The following is a 22,818-nucleotide window of genomic DNA, read 5'->3' on the forward strand; positions in this document are numbered from 1 at the left end:
ACCAAATGTAAAAAAATTTATATTTTCTGAAACAACTGATGCTCTCTTACAAAATCTATATTGGTCATGTAACAATAATATATATAAGCATAAATGGATCAGTGAGGTTATATTTTGGTAGCTGGCTATGAAAATAATAATGATGATCATTTTTTACAGACCTTGCTTTGTATACAGGGATCCTTCTCATCCTAAATCAGGAGAGGATCATCCCAAAACTATGACAAAACATAATTCACAAGAATAATAATGAGAAATGTTTAGATGTCACAACCAGGTCAGAAAGAGTATTACAGTACTATGTGTGGACATATATTAAAGAATAACTACCTATTATTATTATGATAATTTGAAAACAGACCAAGAGTCTCACATTTTAGGTACAAATATATTATATTTGCTCTGTTATTACCATTTCCTCAAGCGATCAAAAACAGGCACGTTTAGGAAATGTGATACACTATTATAGGATTCTATAGTTAGAACTGAATGCTGTTATTCCTCCACTGCCTGCAGTCTCCTGGCAGTATTAATCTTTTAATTCCTGACAGTTATGGCAGTTATGTGGGCAGCAGACTCTGGAGCTGGACAGTTAAAAACCCAAATAAATCTGCTGCTTTCAAAGGGAAATTACAATGAGTCTTGTGGCTCACTAAACACAAACACTGGAAGGGGGAGATATCATTACCCAAGTCTTTCTTATTTCTTCAAGCAGTCTTTTTCTATGGCTGTTCACTGAATGGCAATGAATACTCACCCGGGAGAGAATTCCGAGGGATTATTAGTATTTTAGGGGTTGTCACTGAAGTGGCAGGATTTTAAGGCACACATTGTATTTGTTTCTCCCCTTTTGGTGTTCTCCAGGAACACTGAGGAATGCTATATTTGTGTCAAACATATGTCAGATATTTGTTTGTGGATATGAAGCCCAGCTGGGTTTGGTGACATTTCTCCTTCGAGCTAGATACAAAAAGAGTTGTTAAAGAAAAGCATCTTTTTTAGAACTGTGGTCTGTCCACATGTGGCTGACGTGTGAAAGATTATCAGTGAACGGAGAGTTTTCACTGTTCTCTTTCAGAAACAAGTGGAGCTGACAGTGAAGGTGGATGTGGTGCAGTACAAAAATATGGCCCTATTGTTAGCTTGTAGTTTAGCATGGCACCCTATTGTATAAATATGGTTGCTTAATATGTGCATTGTATGTGTGTGAAACTCACTCAACAGGAAAACAAATGCTGCTGGAGTGTTGTTATGGATAAGGACTGTATAACTATCTGAAGTATAAGGCAACAGTAGTTTGATTACACTAAATATTGCATTTCCTTTTCCTTAGTCATAATTTAATACCAGGCTATGTCTGTTCTATTGACTATTGAAGGTGACACAGCCCATCTGCTGTGTTTTCCAAGATGATGCTGTGGTATCATGACGTGGTGCTTCTATTTAAACCAATCTATTTTGTTTACTCTTCAGGTAAAAATGTGATAACAGTTACCCTGAATTTATTTTAATTATAACAGTGTTCTTTTTTGTGTGTTGTTGTTTTCTGGGTATATGCAATGTTGGTCAAGTTACTTGAAAATAGTAATTAGTTACTAATTACTGATTACTTTAACATGATACACAACCTGAATACTAAAAATAATAAAGCAATAGACCTTTCAGCCCAATTCTCTTTTTTCTGCATAATCCATCATATAAAATGTAGTTGAATGAAAAAGTCTTTTTTTAAAACTTGTTTTATTAGTGTTAATCTTTTAACTTTATGAATCAAGCAAAAATTTAATTATATGCAACAGTCTTTGAATTGAAGAAATTTGTTTAATATTAAAACCTATTTTCTGCATATTCCAGAATCCCAGTCCCATATTTAAGCTCTGTAGAAGTTACCCACCGAGAGGGACAATGGACCCCCTAATGATCCTCTACCTAATCACATGAGCCACGGTGTGAAAATGGGTGTAGGTCACAATCAGCCAAGGTTTCGGCTGAGCTCATTGCGAAACCTAGCCCCACCCTATCATGTGATTTCATGAGGTCAGATGGCCCAGGATGTGAGTGGGTGTTAAGGCGCCTGGGAAGGGATCTCAAAACTGGATTATAGATGGCAGACAGTTGGTGTTGTAACCCATCGCCTCTGTTCAAAGATGGTCACTCACAGTGGACATAAATGGCTTGAAAGAGGAGTAAAAGAAGTCGTTTATGTCCACTGTGAGCGACCGTCTTTGAACAGAGGCGATGGGTTACAACACCAACTGTCTGCCATCTATAACTCTCTCTCGATATGATTGTTGATATACACACTGCCACGGACGTCGCACGCTCGTATGTCATTGTCATGAGACAATCACAGACAAAATCACAGTTTAGTTACGCAGTAACACAGCATGCTTACGGGAAATTAACAGTAAAAAATTACCTTTTTTGCAGTAGTAATCCCTTACTTTACTAGTTACATGAAAAAAGTGATCAGATTACAGTAACACGCCTCATGTAACTCAGTACTTTTTACTGCCCATCTCTGGTTATATATGGTTATTAATTGATTGTTTGATATTATGCAGTGCACTATTCCCATTAACTAAGATTATGCACAGCAGCAGATAGATATTTACAGAGTATGCACAATCTGTCACATTTTTATGATGTTTCCTCTGCCTTTTACATATGTTTTTTGTTTTACATATTGTCTTTTGTGCCCTCACAAATTCTTGATGTTTCATTTCAGTTTTATTTCATTATTTTTTATTTATTTATTTATTTTTGTAAAATTTTACTTCACTTATTCCTCTGTGAGTGCCGTGTTTATCATTTACAATGTTTATTGAATCACTTTAATGCATTCACTTAGTCAAAATCCCCTATGCGTATATTGAGATTGATCACTTCTACTGATCATAAGAGGCCATCATGAGCATATTCGCCCATTTCCAAGCACATAATCTGACTACTTAGAAAGATAATCTTGATACATTGAGTGTGCATAAATATGTAAAATTAATCACGGCTATTAGATACAAAGTTGATATAGCTGGTGTTCCCATGAGGCCCATTGCCTGCACTCATAAGCCGCACATACTGTAAAGTGACTATGCACTCACTGCTTACCCTTTTTTCAACAATACAACTATTATCATGGATTTTTAAAAGGGCACAAACCGCTGCGGTCATTTATTATGGCCTATAAATGCTTTCACCAAAAAAGGTGAATAAAAAATCCACACTTTTTAAGTGTCCACTCTTTTTTGACTGAACCACAGTTGCTGGCAAAAAAAGACACCTTGTGATAGGACTCACATCAAAGAAATCCACTTAAAGATATAAGACACAAAGCTAAGGTCTTAAATTAAGCCCTATTCAGGAGAATTCCTATCTACTCTTCAAATAACTCAGATACTGCAGCTGCATGTGTAGCATGTGCTGGGTACAGTGACCATTACTTAAGTCTACATAAGCCTGGTAGAAAAAGTTGAGGTCATTTATTATTCATCGGGTTACAGACGTAGGACATTACTTATACATTAGAATCTTAGCTTGTACTTTTTCAGATAAGAACATTACATTATTTAAGGAGACAAGTGCAGAGCAGTGCAGAGACCTACAGTAATGTTTTAAAGATCACTTGAATGAGTTCCTTTTTATCAGCTCTAAATATTAATTTCACTCCCGTAGGTAGGTGCTGATTTGAGATTTTACACTGCTGAACATTAAATGGCAATTAGGTTGATAATTCTAGAAAAAAGATGTCAGTATTTTTGGAGGGATTCAATCTGTTTCCTCCAGGTAGGCTAATTTAACCAATTTTAGTAATCTGTCATCCATAATATAGCTGTAAGATTTTAAGGCTGTTATCCCCGCTCCCATTATATATAGCAAAATGTTTTGCAAGAATGTGTGCTATGTTAAAGTGAGTTCCAAAAATATGAAAGCAAGCAAAATTATATCCCACACATAAACCATGACGTTGTTGCATAAACCTAGTCGTAATCAGAATGTCTGAGGATTTGGAAACACATCAGAACAGAAGTTGTGACATGTAGCATCTGAGTGAGTAATTTAACTGAAGCAGATTCCTGGCAATGACAAATTATTCTTGGGTAGAAATGGTTAGCTTTCCCTGGTATTCTTTCACATTCAGAAGAAAATTACATGGATTTCATATGGACTGGGTAATGTGTTAGGAATGAGAGTATGACAGTCAGCGGTAGCGATTCCATCATCAACCAGGATGAGGCCGGGCATTGTTGTGCCCCAGAAGGAATGCAGGCCCCACTGCACCAGTATAGGGTCTGACAGTGGGTCCAAGAATTTCTTCTCGATATCTAATGGGGTATCCTAATGGATATGCCGCCCAGACCATCCCTGACCCCAAACTAAAACAGTCATACTGAATGATGTTACAGGCAGCATAACATTCTTCATGGCTTTTCCAGACCTTTTTAATCTGTCACATTTGCTCAGGGTGACCCTCCCGTCATCTGTGAGAACCTCTCAGTTCTGGTATTTTATGGCAAATACCAATCAGGTTCCACGGTCCAGGTTCCTCAGTTCACCCTCATCCCTGTTTCTGATTTTTTTGGGTCAGACTTTCATACCAGTGGCCTGCTGGAGATTATTTTGTAGGGCTCTGGCAGCAGATAGTATGGCGGTCCTGCTGATGGGTTAAGGGCTTCCTATGGCCTTGTCTGGCTCTCCTAGAGCAACTGCCTGTCTGTTGAAATCTCCTCCATTCTCTTCAGACTGTGCTGGTAGACATAACAAAACTTCTGGCAATGGCACTTATTTATGTGCTCTCCTGGAGGAGTGGGACTTCCTGTGCAACCTCTGTGGGGTCCTAGTATTGCTTCATGCTATCAGTAGTGACCCAATCCATATGCAAAACTAGTTAAAATGGTCAGAAAATGTGTCAGAGGCCTCTACTGGCAAAACCTGTTGTGGGGGTTGTGTCATTGCTGGCCCTTAAATCACCTGTTAATTTCACTAACACCAAAGCATCCGAAACTGATTAACAACCCCATCTCCTACTTAACTGACCACATTAATATCCAAGAAGTTTAATTGACTTGACACTATCAATAAAACAAGTTCACTTTTTTATTTATTTTAACAGAGCTGTGATCCATTCCCATTGCTTGTTGAAGTTGCAGTCAAATAGTAAATTATATTTAGGAAGATTCCTAAATGACTGAAGTGATTCATAATAAGAGCTGGTCTAATTCTATAAATATGAAGGAACAGTGCTTCAGTGTTACTTTATTACTTCCTGGACATCTTTTATGAAACGAAACATTTCAAACAATGCATCAACTAAGTTCATGCAAACAACGATCAACACAACTAATTACATAAATTGTAATGTGTAGTGTTGTTTTACCGACTCATATAATTTTTAAACTTTCAGTAACTTTTAAACTTTAAAAGGATCCTCGCTGTAGTTAAAGAAGTTTGTTTTGAAGTTGTTTCCTGTGTGAAGCACCTATAACACCGGTTTAAAAATGTGTTCTATAAATAAATATAATTAAATTTGATCAAGTGAAATTGGAACTCACTTTGTATTGGACCTTATTTTGGGCATTGCTGCATAGCCAGTTTTTAAGAAAATAATTTTATTCAGAGATGAGTTCAAGTGGATGAGTTCTTCACCAGGAAGGGTTGACACAGGTGAGCAGCTTTTCTTTATATAGTCATTTAATTTAATTCCACCTTGGTAATGAAATTATATTTTTCACTGGGCTGTCAACCTTTTTACAACCTGCATAAAAAAATACGATTACATGTGGCAAAGTGCTTAAGATGCTTTTTTGGTACTACATTTCAAAACAGTGCCATTTTTTTGTGGGAAAATCATAAGAACAATGTCTGCCATTGCATTAAAGCAGTGGTGTCAAACTCAGTTGCACAGGGGCCAAAACTAAAGGCACACTTTAGGTCGCGGACCAAACAAGATAAATATTTTTTGAACACACTAAAACAATGGGTTTTTTTAAACATAAATACGAATAAAAACAGACAGTAACATTATTCCAGAATAAATGGCGGTGATTTAAACCTTTAGCTCAGATAAAGTTTACGGTCTGCGTTACGGTGATCATTACATGCTCCATTTTTAGGACTTTACCACACAGTGTTTCCTGGTGTGTGATGCAGTAATATGCAGTTAACTCACGGTACAGTTCTCCTCTTGCATCTTTACTAGATTCTACATCCTGCACAACACCAGCGCTCCATCTGTTGTCCCAGGGCAGTTTCATGTCAGTTACACTTTGAAATACGTTTTCATAAATGTCTTTTCCTGTCGTTGTCCCGTGCATCGATTTAATGTCCAATATTTACACTCCATGGATTCAGATGGTCAGCTGTGCAATGTCCAGCATGTCTGTACTTTCAATCCACAGCAAGAGAGTATGCAATGAAGTTTTTGCTTCTTTCACACAACTGTGTTCTTAAATCAGTGGCCATCTCACCAACCCGATCAGCAATCATATTTCTCCTCAAGCTCACATTTGCCAAAATCTGCGTTTTGTCTGGACACAAAACGCACACCTTCATCATGCAGCTCTTCAGAAACTCTCCCCCGGTAAATAGCCCGGTGTTCTGGCTGTCTCCTCTGCTACAATAAAACTTGCTTTCACAACAGCTTCACTTTGTGATTTTGCTCTGGTGACAAACGTCTGCTGAAATGTCAGATTCTTCTTTAGCTCTTCTACTTCTGTAGTTTCTGCATTTCAGTTTTTCAGCTTATGTTGTGACTCGTAGTGCCGTCTTAAATTAAATCCCAGCCACATTAGCTCCACAAATAATAAATGGGTTTACCAGCAATGTTTCTAAACATACAGTATATTCAGTCTCCCACCAGTGCTGAAAGGCTCTGTTTTCAGAATCAACTTTTCTCTTGTTTTCAATCAAGGTCAAGAAAAGCTGTGCAGTCAAAGACAAAAGGACTATTCAACCAATCTCGCTTTTGATAGTAAGAAACTGGGTTTGGAACCTATATTTAATATATTTCTACGAGACAAGTGTACTGAACACAAAGCACTTCTTTGGAAACCCGATCGTTTTTTTCCAATGCAGGATCACATAGACCAAAAGTGTGAACACAATTATATTGAAGATCAATTTTTGAGAAACAGAAAAGCACCTTCATCCTACACACATAATTGATTAAATATCATCCTGGTCACAGAGAACGAGCAGCACCTCAAAGCTTTGAACTCTTGATCAAGTATCTTAGGGAAATTCCCAATAAGCTCTTTTCCATAGTTTACATCTGTGATGTGGGGGAGTCAAATACATCATTATTATTATTATTATTATTATTATTATTATTATTATTATTATTATTAATGTTTCAAAAATTAAGTATTTTTAATCACCTTGTCGCTCACTTGCTCACTTGTTTGTAATGAAAAATATTTTACATCCAAACCAAAGCCAAGAGTAAAGCAGATCAATCTTAAAGTATTTTGTGTTTCTTCATTTGTTTGCTAAGACTGTATCAGAAAGGTGAAAAGCAGTCAGTACACCACTGACTGAAACACAACATCTGGAATGTTTGGGATTAACCAGTAAAGACGGCTACTACATGTGAAGTACAGCTGTTACAATACCAATGGCAATGAATAACCTCTGGGACCCAGACGTGACCCTTACCCTGATCCACGCATTGTTTGCTCTCACATAATTACACTGCCAGTGAGCCAAGCAAGCAGAAACGAAACCAAAGAAAGTAGTTTTGTGCCTAAAGCTAACCAAAATGTAATCACATGAAGAAAAAAATCAATAATAATTTATATTTTTTGAAAGGAACCTAGAACATATTTACACTTTAATATTACGAATCTGGTTGAGGGATCCATATAGTATGACCGATTCTAACCATTTATTATAGTGAGATATAAGTGTAAAGACAAATCAGGGTCCACCATCATTACCAGGAAGCTTAAGAAATAAGGAACAATAAGACAAATACTGTAATACATTCAGTAGCGGTTTTTGATACGGGCGGTTGCTCGAGGAGGTGGGGGGCGGCATCACGAGCATCGGCAAAAAATAAAATAAAATAAAATAAAATAAAATAAAATAAAATGCTCGTACTCATGCTGCCCCGACGTCATGCCAGCGCATATTGGGAATGGCATAGGCACCGATCGGTTTTCTATCGCCCATTTGCTGGGAGTAAGGGCGCCCTCCGTTTGCGAGGTGCGCCTGCTGATTACGGCTCAGGGAGGAGGGCGGGGCGGCGGGGGATTCTCTGTTCTGGCTGGAGCAGCATCTAATAACCAGCTCGCAGAGGGAGTGTTCGCCCAGGGTGGCAAACAGGCATAGGACCCCCACTGAATACATGTACGTTTTGTGTGAGTCTAACAATGTAACACAACATCACAAGTTTTAAGATCAAAAATATACTCATCTATAAACAACAGGGTAAAGAATGAGTGGTGGCACTCAGGACCTACAAATTGGAGCCAGAGTTTTGGCACAGTGTTCACAGCTGTTGTAAGTTTGCTGTTGTCACTGACATGAACATAAACAAAGCACGGTACATTTTCTGTAAATGATACACCCTGCATGTTTAGAGTCAGTTTTACATGGAAATTTAAGAGCGAACAGTGTCACTGTTTTTTCAGCATTATGGCAAAATTGGTTAACTCAGCAGTGTATAGAGATGCAACTCAGGCTTCATTTTTGCACCAGCTCCTAGGAAAATGCCAATCTGTATAAACACGAGAATATTACTAATGAAGACTAAACCCACAATGTATCTACTTTACCTGTATCAAGGCAGACTGACTGCATCACAGCTGTGTCAGGTAGCATCTTGAAATGCTGATGTTGAGGTGGATTGCAAGGTATTTTGTAGATGTGCAACTATTATAGCCAAATGAAATACCGTATTTAAATTTGTCAATTTGGTAAGTAAGAGCAGGACTATTGCAGTAGCTGATGTGGCTCTGCACTGAAATGAGCCTGCTTCAGGTAATACCATATTCTACTGTATATGTAAAAACAACTATGGCCATCATCTGGATCTGAAAAGACACGCTTTCTGCAAATGCCATCTAAGGTATGAGGCTGTTTCGTGTTATTAAGAAATATTCATTGTAATGTTCTGTAACTTTATTCAGACATACAGAAGCTGTTCTGGAAAGAGCCACAGTGTGTGCTGTATTTGACACTAAGCACATGAGACTGAACAGCATGACCAATATACCGAAATCTTTTGTGTGCCAATCGATTTCGCCGTCTTCAATCAGATGTATTCCGTTTCAAAGGTTTTAGGGTTGCAAGTGTGACTTGGTGAGATTGCTGTTGTGACATTTATCAACAAATGAAAAGGTGGAATATTCTGACATTGCGCAACTGTGTTAAATTGCTGTCAGATTACTGGAAAGAACATCTGAAAAGGGCCAAAAACTTGTGATGGAAACCTGAATGGAGAATTGTGCTTGTTCAGGCAGCATAGTGAAATTTTAGCTCACATTAGCTCATTCAACCACAGGCTCATTCATCATCATTCATCAGCCACAGCTTCCATCCAATAAGGTCCAGTCATTTTTATGCAATTCATTCAATGCACTTTTATTTGTATAGCCCAACCAATATTAAATATTGCAGCTGAAGGGGTTTGACAGTTATAAAAACATTATCACCTGACATTTCTTGCCGTTTCCTCAAATTTGCAGCTAAAGCGCCATTCACCTCTGTGACTCTTTTCTTGCATACTTAACTTTTAAGATTGTCAACCTTTATTTGTGTATCTGATTGTTCCGAAGATGTTACTTCCCTGGCAGGAAACTTGGCCCTGTTCTTTCTCAGAGCACTCGCTCACATAGCTGAATATTTTGAATAGTTTTTGAGTACCCTGAAGATCCTGATTCAAGAGGTGCTGTTGCTACGGAGATGAATGTCTAATGTTTGTATTTTGCATTGAAAAATTCTGTTGTACAGTAAACTACCACAAACTCATCTCCAGTTCATGCCATGCAGTATGAGCTCCTCTACTGATAAAAATCTACTGAACAAGTTTTACATTAAAAGAAGATAATATAAAAGTGAGTTTGGGTATTGTGGCTATCAATTGTGAAATATTCTTCGGTCATGCTTATTTGTTTGTGCTACTTCCACCGTAGATTTATATACTGAACCCTCAGCTGAAGTCAGATGCACTTTAGTCGTGGTTATATGCGACTGTGATGAAATGATAACATTATTACTTACTTATTAGCAGGTTAACGTCATCTGAGAAAAGCCATTACTATTACTTTATTTATAATCCTCAGACTATCTTTAAAACGTATTTAATCAAGCTTATCAACAACACATTTTCAGTTTTTGCAAGTGTATATATCTAAATATATATAAGGAAACATATTAATTCACAACCGTTGTCTTTAGAGTTCGAGTGTTATTCAATTATGTTATGGTTATGTTTAGGTGAATCAATCATCATCTGCTTTAATACAAAGCAAGTCCATATATTTATTCCCTTTCTTACTCTCTATCCATCACAACCTCCTCTTACTTGTTCTGCAGTTCACGTATGTTTTACATTTTTTGTTCATTGTTTGTTTTGCATAATCCACCCAGTGATAACTTTAGAAAACGGTTATGATATACTAAGGCAATCATTTAATATAAAGGTAACTAAAGATCTATTATTTATCCTAAAACATGGGAGCAAAACAGGAAAAAAAAAAACTCCGGCAAACAAAAACAAAATAAAAAAGATAATAAATGAATAAAAAACAAATAACTTAATAAAGCCAAAAAATTCCATCAAATAGAATAAACAAATATTTCAATTAACTAAAAATAGATCTCAAATAAACAAAATAAAGAATAATTGAAATGATTAAATAAATAAAAGTTGAAAGAATAAAGTAGTTTCATAAGGTCTAATCAAAACAAACTTAAGATAAGATAAGATAAGATAAGATAACCTTTATTAGTCCCACACGTGGGAAATTTGTTTTGTCACAGCAGGAAGTGGACAGTGCAAAAGTTATGAGGCAAAAATTAGAATACAATAAGAATAAATACAGTACACAACTGTACAGAATAGAATAAAATAAAATACTATATACAGTAGAATAAAATAAAATAAATATACAATAAGATAAAAATAGAATACAAATACAAATACTATATACAACTGAGTAAAAATACAAAAAAAAAATACAAAAAAATACAAAAAAAATACAACTTAATAGTAATAGTAATTTTTATAGATAAATATCAATAGCAAATATGAAAATGGCGTCATAAACTTGAGTATTAAAAACAACAGGCAAAAAAACAGAATTTTATTTTTAAAACACAGCAAATCCATGGATAAACTTTCCTACACTGCAGATCTCAGTATGGTGAATCAAGCAAAATTAATATTTACCTTCTGATAACATGTCTTCTAACATGTCTTTGGATGATCTTCTCCTAAATGCAAATGCAGCAAAAAGAGAGACATACCTCACAAACAGTTAAACAAATGACACACAGACTGCAGCTCCAGCCTGCTGCGACACTTTGATAGATGCGTTTGGGGCAAAATGCTGGAGATATATATAAGCGGGATATATATAAAACAGATTTTAGCCAGAAGCCAAGGTTTGGGACAAATTGTTTTCACCTGACAATGGCACATAATGAAAAGCCAAAAAAGGATTAATTATCTGGGAACAATAAATGTTTGTTCCAAGTGTCCATTAAATGTTCAGATATTTCACTTTGGATTGATAGCTATCCAGCAGAGCTAGCCAAAGAAAAATCTGAGGGTGAATTCCCAGAGAAGATAAAAATTTCAAGGTTAACTTTGTTGCTGTTTCAGAGAGCTAACTATACTGGTCGGGTTTTTTTTCTTCTTTCAATACTCTTTGTCACATCTCTGCCACCCGCTGTTTTTATGGCATTGCTCACCTCACTCACTGTTTGTTACACCAGAGATTCATTTGTCCTTTTGTTCGATTCGTCAAACCCACATTTTGTCACTGCTTCAGCCTCACTATTTGGGGCCTTTATTTGCAGCTAGAATAGTACAGGAGCTGCATTCATACAAGTACATTTGAAAGCCGGATGCATAATTTGAACAGGTGAAACAAAAAGAAAAGTATACTTAATTGCTGGTGCATTTTCTCCCTGTTAATTTGGAAGCTGCTGTTTGTGATGATGGAAATCTGCTCTTTACATGGATAATTTCACTATCAATAACATGAATGAGGAAAATTTTGCTTATCCCCATCAGATTTCTTTGTCTTTCACTACACCGAGCATTAGGATTGTTAGTATAATGTGGATTCACTCTGCTTGTATGAATACTATAAATGTGGATGCATACATTCCTTGACATTTATGGTTGCCTCAGTGTTTAGCTTTAATACAAACCAAACAATGCAGTCACGTCCATCCAATTCTGCTCTGTACAAAAAGATGTTTTCCTGGCAGCGTCACACAATGCTGCTCCTATCAATACACAGCATGCCGCGCTACCTGCGAGATGAAAAATCTGGGCATTTCCTTTTGTGTTTGTCTGACAGTTAAATCTCACTTTTCATGCTCGCAGTTAATCACATTACATCACCGTCGCTCAAACTCGGCCCCTTTTGGCTGTCTGCGGCGTTTTTACTGTTTTTTAATTTGAGGGAACAGTGAAGCTGAAAAGATGTTGTTTTTAATGGCATCTTGACAACTCTAAACAAATCCACAATGGCTGCTTTGCTTTGTTCTTTCAGTTTAAAGTTTTTCTCTACATTTTTATGACAGCTTTCAGAATTCATGCAGGTGTTTTTTTTCTTTGTTCTCCCTTTTTGTTCACACAGACTCTGAAGTCATCTACAGGAACAGTGACGGCCATGTCATCAAGTTCAACATCCTCACAAATGAAACAGAGATCGTCCTGACAAACGGCACATTTGTAAGTAACTATTAGTCTTGTTTACTGGCTGGTGACTGCCATTCAAAAGTTTGGGCACACTCTATTCTGGCGTGTCTATAGGAAATTAAGAAGCCAAAACTGTCTCAAATATTAATTCACTAGCTGGGCCCAAGTCCTCATTTAAGGTTTGGTAGCATTTTTAGTAGATAAAGGTGAATAGCTTAATCAAGAAATGAGCTCCGGTTTGGGGAAGGCCCCGATGGGGACTGGGCCTGGCAGGTCCCCATGTACTAATGAGAAGTGAAAGAATTGAAAAAACGTGAGGGAGGGAGGGTGGGGCATGAAAACAAGAACAAACAGCTTGTAGAACTGGAGGAGTCATATATAGATAAGACCCAGAATGGGTGTGTTTGGAGGCGGGGTCCGGCCCCTGACATTTAGATAACTTCTCTCCAATTGATAAAAATATTTAAAGGTACATTTTTTGCATTTTGCATTTGTGACCTTAAAAATAATTTCAAACTAAATGTAAATAAAATCATCAAATTTGACTATTCTGCTAAATAAAGATCATGCTTTATTTTCATGTAACACCAATTTGTACCACAGGTTGGTGTAGAGAGTCAGTGTAATGTTTAATTTACTAGGCAGAAGAAAGCTTTTTCATTTAAAATGGTAACTTTGCAAAAAGAAAACTATGTAAGCTAATTGAGGTAGAAACTGAGGGTTAAACATAAGGTCATTCAAAAAGAGTTATAGAGATATGATCAGCCCCTAACAGCCCTTGGTAAAATTTTGTCTCTGGTGAAAGTTTAAATCCTCTTTGGATTGGTCTTAAATGTTTTTCATTAAGAGAATTTCCATTCAGTTGATTTTTTTTCCTACCCTCTACATATTTAGGTTGCACAGTGGTGTTGCTCGTTGTAGACTGTACTCTGTAGTTTCACTTTCTGGCATTTTGGGTAGAAAGGTTAGAAAAATAAAAGCATGTTAATCTCTACATGAGAGATTTTGACTTTGGAGTCCAGAGTTTGGTTTCCAGGGGCAGTGACTTTGTTATTAGGTGGTTCTTGCCATGAAGAAGGACCTGTGATGTGTGTGTGTCGGGGTGGGTGTGGGGGGTTGCTGTAGGCATCTTTGAAGATTTAAGTCAACACTTATCTAGCATGACCACAACAGCGTGATTCAGATACACGCATCGTATTTTGTTTGTACTTAAAGTGATCTTCATTTGTTGAGCCAAAACATACCCAGTGTTGTGAAGGTTATTTTTAAATGTATTCCACTACAGATGACAGAGTGCATGGCCCAAAATGTAGTTTGTAACGTATTCTGTTAAGTTACTTAATATGAGTAACATATTCTGAATACTTTGAATTACTTGATATATTGTCATGCTTTTTACAACTACATGAATCTACAGGATGGGCCATTTATATGGATACACCGTAATAACATGGGAATGGTTGGTGATATTAAAGTCCTGTTTGTGGCACATTAGTATATGTGAGGGGGCAAACTCCTCAAGATGGGTGGTGACCATGGTGGCCATTTAGAAGTTGGCCATCTTGGATACAACTTTTGTTTTTTCAATAGGAAGAGGGCCATGTGACACATCAAACTTATTGGTAATGTCACAAAAAAAACAATGGTGTGCTTGTCTGTGAAGGTTCTCAGTCATCCAGGTCATCGTAGTCAAAGGAGCTTGCAAATAAAAGCGTCGGGACTTCTTTAAGTTACTTGAAGACGTTTCACCTCTCATCCGAGAAGCTTCTTCAGTTCTAAGGTCAAATGGTGGAGAGTCCCAGATATAAACCTAGTGGGAGTAACCCCCCACAGAGGGACAAAAGGACCCCCTGATGATCCTCTAATCGCCTGAGCCAAGGTGTGAAACTGGGTGTGGGTCCCAATCAGCCAGAGTTTCGGGAGGGATCTCAAAACTGGATTATAGCCATCTATAATCCAGTTTTGAGATCCCTTCCCAGACACCTTAACGCCCACTCACATCCTGGGCCATCTGATCTCAAGAATTCGCATGATAAGGTGGGGCCAGGTTTCACAATGAACTCACACGAAACGCTGGCTGATTGGGACCCACACCCAGTTTCACACCTTGGCTCAGGCGGTGTATCCATATAAATGGCCCACCCTGTACTATTGCTGTGTAATTTATTGCTATTACTGAAGGCTACTTGCCACCGAGCTAACATCTTTAGCTGGTGTTAGCTGAGGTTAGTTCATAGACAGCAGACTGGTAGACTTGATGGATAGCATTAACAACCTGCTAGCTGCAAATAATCATGTGCAGTTCTGATGTAACAGGACACTTACATTGGAGGCTCTTATTGCGTGTTTTGTTTGGGTTTCTGGGGATTCATAGAATTACCAAAATTAGAAACAGGAAAAGACCACTGTGTAATCCATTTATTTCTACAAAATCACTGTATTCTAATTGTCACCTATTTAAGCGGTAACTGTAACAGAATACAGTTACTCATATTTTGTATTTTAAAGACGTAATGCCGGTACATGTATTCTGTTACTCCCCAACACTGAACATACCTGCAGACTAATGATAGCTGACAGTTGATTGCATCAGATCCCCTGATCTTCACACTCAACTGACCTAATGTAAACTCATCGAGATTCATTGGTTGAGTAGGTGTACTGAAACTTTTCATTGGTACTGTACTTTAGAGTTGATCTTTTTTGTCGTATTGTAAAATATTTCTTATTCTTTATTATTTTCATCAGATTAACTTCAACGTGGCGAAGTATGCAGTCTCCCCTGACCTGAAATATGTGCTCTTCGCATATGATGTGAAACCGGTAAGTTTGTTAGATCTGTACAATCATCATTTTTTTTTCAAGAAGAAAATACTCTTTTTTTTTTTATTATTTTCTTATTTTTCCATCTCTGTCATACTGAGACTGTTATATCTACATATGGTGTGTATAGAATATGCAATGGAATGCAGACACTGGCTGCCCTCTCAGATGGGTGGAATGTAAATAGATAAGTTTGGGCTGTTGGTTTCATACCATTTTTTTATGTTGACTTAAACTGTGCCTATAGGACTCTGCGCTTATTGAGTTTTTGCTTTGTAAACAGACAGCGACTCTTTCAGTGCACAACATGCTCAGCATGGAACAATGTGGTCACTGCTGCTGGGAAAAAGGAGTCAAATAATTTACTTGAAGTCACAGTGAAACTGAAATAAATGCATTTTCGTATTTTCTCATTGTGTTCCTGACTGGACTGAGTAGACTTCATGGGCAGGTTAAGCCAACCATGTGCTTCAGATATAGTTGGAATTTTGGTACATGGTTTAGTGAGTGTAAAGCAGGCTGTGATCCATTTAAAAAGGAAATGACTTTCTTGGCTTCAGTGTTGAGACAAGTGTTGAGCAGATCACCGAAAATGTTTTTTTTTTATCTTATTGGGGGGAAAAAGTAAGATGCCTGCCAAGATTTTATTGTTTTTATTTATCCCTGGTTAGGCCCACATCTTGTATTTTCATTTATTTATTTATTTATTTTCATTCCAGGCCCCATGTGACCTATAACATAGTCACAAGTTAACCACATAAACCATGGTGGGCCCTGATCTGGCTCATGAAAGCCTGTGTGGGGCCAATTATAGGCCATAAATCCATGTGGCTCCCACACACACAAGATCACTCTTTAAATTACCTATGAATAATGCTATAAACTACATTCTCACTTGCATTTCATGGGAAAAAAATTTTCTAATATATTTTTTGTTGCCTTGTGACCGGCAGTATGTCCAGATGTCTAGGGTGTACCTCCTCCCTCCCTAGTACTTTCTTAGAAATATAATTCACAATGTAGTTTAGTTGTATAGGAACTTATTTTGGGGAGTTAGATTATAAACACACATATAAATACAATGTTGAATAAAATGAATGAATAAAAGTACTTAAGAAAAGAACTCCTGATTGAGGTTGTCATACAGGGTTAAACAGAGAGAGAAAAATAGGGTTTTGTTGTAAAGGAAATTCTGAATCTTAACATATTTAATCAGTAAAGTGTCAGGAAAGAAATTACCCTAATGAGATAGGACAGGTTCCTCAAATTCTAGATGCTTGTGGTTCAGGACTAAAGCCAAAAGATTATCAACAGAAACTTCATGTGACATCTTCCAGAACATGGAGGAGGATTTGTGCAACGTTACAGAAGGTCTAAAATGCACAGTGACAGAAATATAATGATATTTAAAGAGCAGCAACCAGCGATTTATTGCCTCAGGAAACTCTGACAGAAAAAAAGGTGAATATGAGGCTTTCGGTAACGTGGGAAGAAGAAGTGACAAAAGTGAAATTAGAAAGCAAGAAAGAGCAGAAATGTATGTTCGGTGAAATAAAATCAGCATGAGTAAAGAAAGCTAATCATCTGAACTTTGTTATTGCTATTGTGTTTTGTGTCATTATGTTATACTTTTATAGCACATAAACTGTGGAAAGATAATCTGAAGGAAAACTAGAATGTAAATCAACAGTGAACTGGCAGTAGTTTAATTTAACCCAAGAAGAAAGGGAAGTAATTTAAAAGGAAGTTTAATCAGAACTTCCATTTGGAGTGGTTGTTGTGCTCTAAATCAAGAAATACTTCCTGGCTTGATTATGCACTGAGAAAAGGAAAAACATGTACTGCTGTATTTTCAATTGTAATTTAAATTATACATTATTTGAAAGCAAGCAACCAGTCATTTTAAGATACAATATTCACTGCATCAATAGCTGTTTACCTTGTCATAAAAGCGACTACATGGTATTTTCTTACCTTGTTATTTTAGGAGCACATGCTTAAATTGCATGCTGTACCCTGTTTCCACCTTCACACACATTAAATAATTATTTACTGCCCATGCTGACCCCAACCCTAACTCTACCAGAATATGCAGAGAATATATATGCAAAGAAAAGAAAAATGCCATTCATGAAAAAAAATAATTTTTTAAAGATGAAATTTTTACTGTTCTTCAAATCATGGTAGGGTTAGAGTTGACACTGATGATAACTTTGAGCTCACAAGGTTAAAGGGACTTATGCGTGTATTACATTGCACAGTGACAGTGATATGTTGGACACAGACAGAGCGCAGTGCAATGTGATCTGAATTGCCTGCGAAAAGTACATTTACACAAGAGTAGATTGAAAACATGAAGTATGTGTCCCCTGCTTTTTAAACAGGTTTTAATGTTATGAGAAGAAAATTTTAACCCCTTTAACAGAGGTTAAAAATCAAGTGGACTAACTTACAATTTGTCTTGTCATTCAAATGCTTTATTTTAAATGATTGCAACCAAAAACAAAAGGAAATAAAAGAGCATCACCAGGTGTTGAAAGACAAACCCATGCTGAAATACATAGTTGAATAAACATCTAAGCTTCAGTCCTCATGGGCTTAATAAATTTTGACGAGGGCCAGGGTCAGGGGGTGATTAAAATTCCTTTGTGGCTCATGCTGAGACTGGCAGATCACGTTTATTCACTAATAGAGCAGCGGGGCAAGCTTGAACCATAATTACCGGCTTTCCATCAGAAAAGAGTAGATGCAAAATGAGATATGCAAATTGGACCCTCCACTCTGGAAGGGATCAACTGTGAGGATTAGTGACAAGGAGATTAATCAGAGCTGATTTGCATATTTTGAATGAAGGGTTAGACTTACAATTTGGAACAATAAAATACACCGAGTGGCCGGAAGCCCAGCTTATATTTAGCACAAGGTTATACTGACACAAGAATCTAATAGAAATTGCACTGTTGGTCCATTTCTAATCTAAAAAAAGGAAGCATATAAAATTGCTGTTAATTTAAAATGACTTCCTGTGTGCTTTGTTAAATCCCTTGGCAGCAGTAGCTGACAAACAGTAGGCTTTTTTTTTTTAACTAATAGGCAGTAGCAGCGGTATTGTGTAAAAACACCAGCCTTTATGTACACTGTCCTGCACCTCTAGCACACTTTGAAATTAAACTATGCAGCTAAATCAAACAGCGAGGGAACATCTTACAGTCACAGCTTTGGGTATACCAATAATAAAACATGTTAATACAGTCCTTCCCTTTAGGATGTAATCTTCAGAGGCTGTAAATCAGAATCTTTCCTACACAAACTGACTTTGTTTATTTCCTTTGATATTCAACGTGACTGCCTCAAGTTTTAAAGAGTTAAAGAGACTTGATCTGGTGACCCATAAATAATGGCAAATGTTGTGCTGTGCATTTATCCTTTTGAAGTGCTGATGAATAATTAATAACATAAGCAGGATGCATGCAACAAACTTCCTTATAACAGAACACGCAGCTAACATCAAACTCAAGAAAACAATAATTCAGTGAAAAAAATCACTTCAAATTACAGTGGAAAGAAATAAAAAACAATGAAAGTATTTATTTATTACAAATAAATAATTAGATGAATAGTTTTCCACTTTCATTTTCAGCAGACTGACTGTTTCTTGTCTGCAGAACTTGTTTTATAATCTTTTTTATATTTGTTTTAGTTCTTGAGAGCTTTTATTAATTAATGCAAAATATTGAAAACTTTTTATTTATTTATTTATTTTACAAAAATTGTAATATGTTCTAGCTTATCTGTTGTGCACATTATGAAAAACAATATTAAATTTGGACTGTCTCCATTCGAACAAACAAAGAAAAGTCTTGGAAATAACTAATAAAATGTCACTGTCATGACTTAACTTTCGAGTGCCTTGTCATATAAATATGAAAAACACAGTTTTAATACATTCAATTAAAGGAGACACCTGTAGCATTAAATTAGTTACATTATCCTCATGAAAATGCTAGGTACATATACACATTTTATTTCAGTAAATAAAAATATGAAATGGACAGGTTCTTATGTAAGTCTTTGGTACTTGAGCACTCAAAGCACTTTTCTTCTACACCTAAGAAACATTCACAAAAATAAATGAAAAACAAAACCTAAGACTGATATAATTCCTGAATGTCTGTTGCAGTAGTCTTTATAAAGTGATGTTTTTATTGCATGCTGCTGAATTGCATTCCTAATTGTAATTGTCATCTGCATTGGGATTTACCTACAAAACTAAGACTCTGTCAACTCATGCTTATTCCACTGGAACTGGAAGAGATTATGTAGAAGCCAGGTGCTGCTAATCAAAAGCATTTAGTTAATTGATAATCAGAGAATGTGAGCAACTCGATAAAAGCAGATGTTTTGGCAGTTTGCTGGTGGGCAAATTCACCTCACGGTCAGATTGTGCATTAAGCATAAAATGCAATACCAAATAATAATGGTCAGCATGGTGATGGAGGGGCGATGATTTGTGCTTGTGTTGAAGCCACTGTTCCTGGGCACTTTGCTGTCGTCAACCATGAACTGCTCTGTGTGCCAAAGTCACATGTGAGGTCATTTGTTTGACAGCTAAAGCTTGGCCTAAACTCGGCCATGGTCAAGGTCAAGGTCAAGGTCAGATTTATTTATATAGCACATTTCCAACAGCCGATGCTGCACAAAGTGCTTAACAATAACAATAAAATTAAAAACTACAGTGTAATACAATAATAACAATAGAAACAATAAAATAGAAGAATTGAAACAATACTAACTAATTCAGATAAATCCAAAATGCTTGGGTCATAATGTGTTAAAAGCCAGAGCGTAAAAGTGTGTCTTTAGTAAAGATTTAAATTGCTCAAGAGTTTGAGCAGATCTAATATTAAAGGGGAGACTATTCCAAAGTCTGGGACCTGCCACAGAGAAGGATCTATCACCACGAGATTTGAGGTTAGTCCGTGGAATGGACAACAATAGTTTTGAACTAGATCTCGTGGGTTTTCCTGGAGCATAGGCAGAGAGGAGCTCTGACAAGTAGGGGGGGGCTCGGGCGTTGAGTGACTTAAAAACAAAAAGTAAGAGTTTAAATTGGATCCTGTAGGGGACAGGGAGCCAGTGTAAAGAGGCTAAAATTGGGGTTATATGCTCTCTCCGTTTGGTACCGGTTAGCAGGCGAGCAGCAGCATTTTGAACCATCTGAAGGCGATGGATGGTGGCATGATCTAGGCCATAATACAATGAATTGCAGTAGTCCAATCTGCAAGTAAGAAAAAGGTGGATGATACGCTCGAAGACGTCAGCCGGAAGGTATGGCTTTATCCTGGCTAGCTGTCTTAGCTGAAAAAAACAGGACTGAACTACTGCACTCACCTGCTTATTCAATTTAAAAGAACCATCAATGTAAACTCCGAGGTTTTTTACATGTGTTTTACAATACGAGGAGAGGGTACCCAACGTGCTATCGATATGATTGAAATTGCCAAAAATGACAACCTCAGTTTTGTTTTCGTTGAGCTGTAAAAAATTTAATGATAACCACTGTTTAACGTCGTCAAGGCAGCGTAATAAGAGCTGCGGTTGATCTGATCCTGATTTTAAAGGTAGATAAATCTGTAGATCATCCGCAAAGCAATGAAATGAAATACTGTACCGGGAGAAGATGGAGCCCAATGGCAGCAAATAGAGTGCGAAGAGGGCGGGACCCAAAATAGAGCCTTGAGGAACGCCGTATTTAAGAGGAGCTAATTTGGAGTTGTGGGGGCCCATATTGACATAAAAGAACCTTTCTGTCAAGTAGGAGCGAAACCACTGAAGGGCAGATCCTTTTAGGCCAGCATGCGATTCTAGCCGTGATAACAGGATGTCGTGGTCAACCGTGTCAAAAGCTGCTGACAAGTCCAACAGTAAAAGGGCAGCAGGGCTGCCAGAATCCATAGTTAAGAGAATATCGTTAAAAATCCTTAAAAGTGCTGTCTCAGTGCTATGTAATGATTTAAAACCAGATTGAAATTTTTCTGAGATCATATTAGAATCAAGGTGTGCCTGCAACTGTAGATAGACCACTTTCTCCAAAACTTTAGATAGAAAAGGAAGCTTTGAGATGGGCCTGTAATTAGACAGAACAGTTGGGTCCAGGTTTTGTTTTTTAAGAAGAGGCTGAACTACAGCTTGTTTGAAGCATAGTGGGACGCAGCCTGTAGTAAGGGACGTATTAATCAATTTCAGAATAAAAGGGCCAACAATATTAAAAGTGTTTTTGAGCAGACTCGGGGGAAGAGAATCAGAGGGGCAGTGTGATGATCTTAGGCCACTAACTATCGCGGTCAGGTCCTTAAGGGAGACGGGATCAAACTGCTCTAAGACAGCTGAACACACAGGTGGAGGGCTTTGAACTGAGACAACAGACAACGACACAAGGGCCCTAATCGATAAGATCTTGTTATTAAAAAATGCTAAAAAATCATCGCACATACTTGGTGAAGAAGTAACTCCAGGATTATCACATAAACTAAAAAAGCGATTAAGAATGTTAAAAAGTACCTGAGGCCTATGACCGTTTGCTGATACTAAGTTTGAGACAAATTGTGTTTTTGCAGTTTTTACAGCTTCTTGATAAGCAGAGAGACGAGTCCTTAAAATCTGTAAGGAAACATACAATCTGTCCTTTTTCCATCTCCTTTCAGCGCGTCTGTAGTCGCGTCTGAGGGAGCGGGTGTAATCGTTCAACCACGGTTCTGATGAATTCTTAGCGCGCACAGTTCTGAATGGTGCAATAGAGTCCAAGATATAAGTGCAAGTAGAATGAAGAATAGCCGAAAGGTCCTCAACATTTTTACAATTGGAGTTCAATATTCCAGAGTCCATAAAGGCAGCAGAAAAGGCAGGTGCTGTTAGTACATTAAGCGCTCGCTTTTTGCGCAGTGGGGCGTTCGACTTGTCCATCGAGCAGCGCAGTGTTAGAGTGAACAACACAGGAAGATGATCGGAAATGCGTAATTCGGATATATCCGTGATGCACACTTCCAACCCGTGGGAAAGCACCAAGTCCAGTGTGTGACCTTTTTCGTGCGTGGGACCAGAAACCCACTGGGTCAAGTTAA

General features: G+C 37.3%; 1 protein-coding gene across 2 annotated transcripts in view; it reads left to right on the top strand.

Moving 5' to 3' along the window:
* Nucleotides 1-22,818, top strand: part of dpp10 (dipeptidyl-peptidase 10 (non-functional)) — a 260,752-nt gene that overhangs the window by 173,727 nt on the left and 64,207 nt on the right. For both annotated transcript variants that reach the window (XM_086266229.1, XM_086266230.1), the window contains exons 4-5: nucleotides 12,813-12,907; nucleotides 15,623-15,697. In XM_086266229.1, the coding sequence (XP_086122355.1) occupies nucleotides 12,813-12,907; nucleotides 15,623-15,697 (170 nt within the window). The remainder of the gene's footprint in view (nucleotides 1-12,812; nucleotides 12,908-15,622; nucleotides 15,698-22,818) is intronic.

This window comes from Aulonocara sp. 'chitande type north' Nkhata Bay, linkage group LG16 (assembly GCF_057382095.1).
Source record: "Aulonocara sp. 'chitande type north' Nkhata Bay isolate Kocher_YH1m ecotype deep benthic linkage group LG16, A_spYH_male_GT1.1, whole genome shotgun sequence".
NCBI lineage: Eukaryota > Metazoa > Chordata > Actinopteri > Cichliformes > Cichlidae > Aulonocara > Aulonocara sp. 'chitande type north' Nkhata Bay.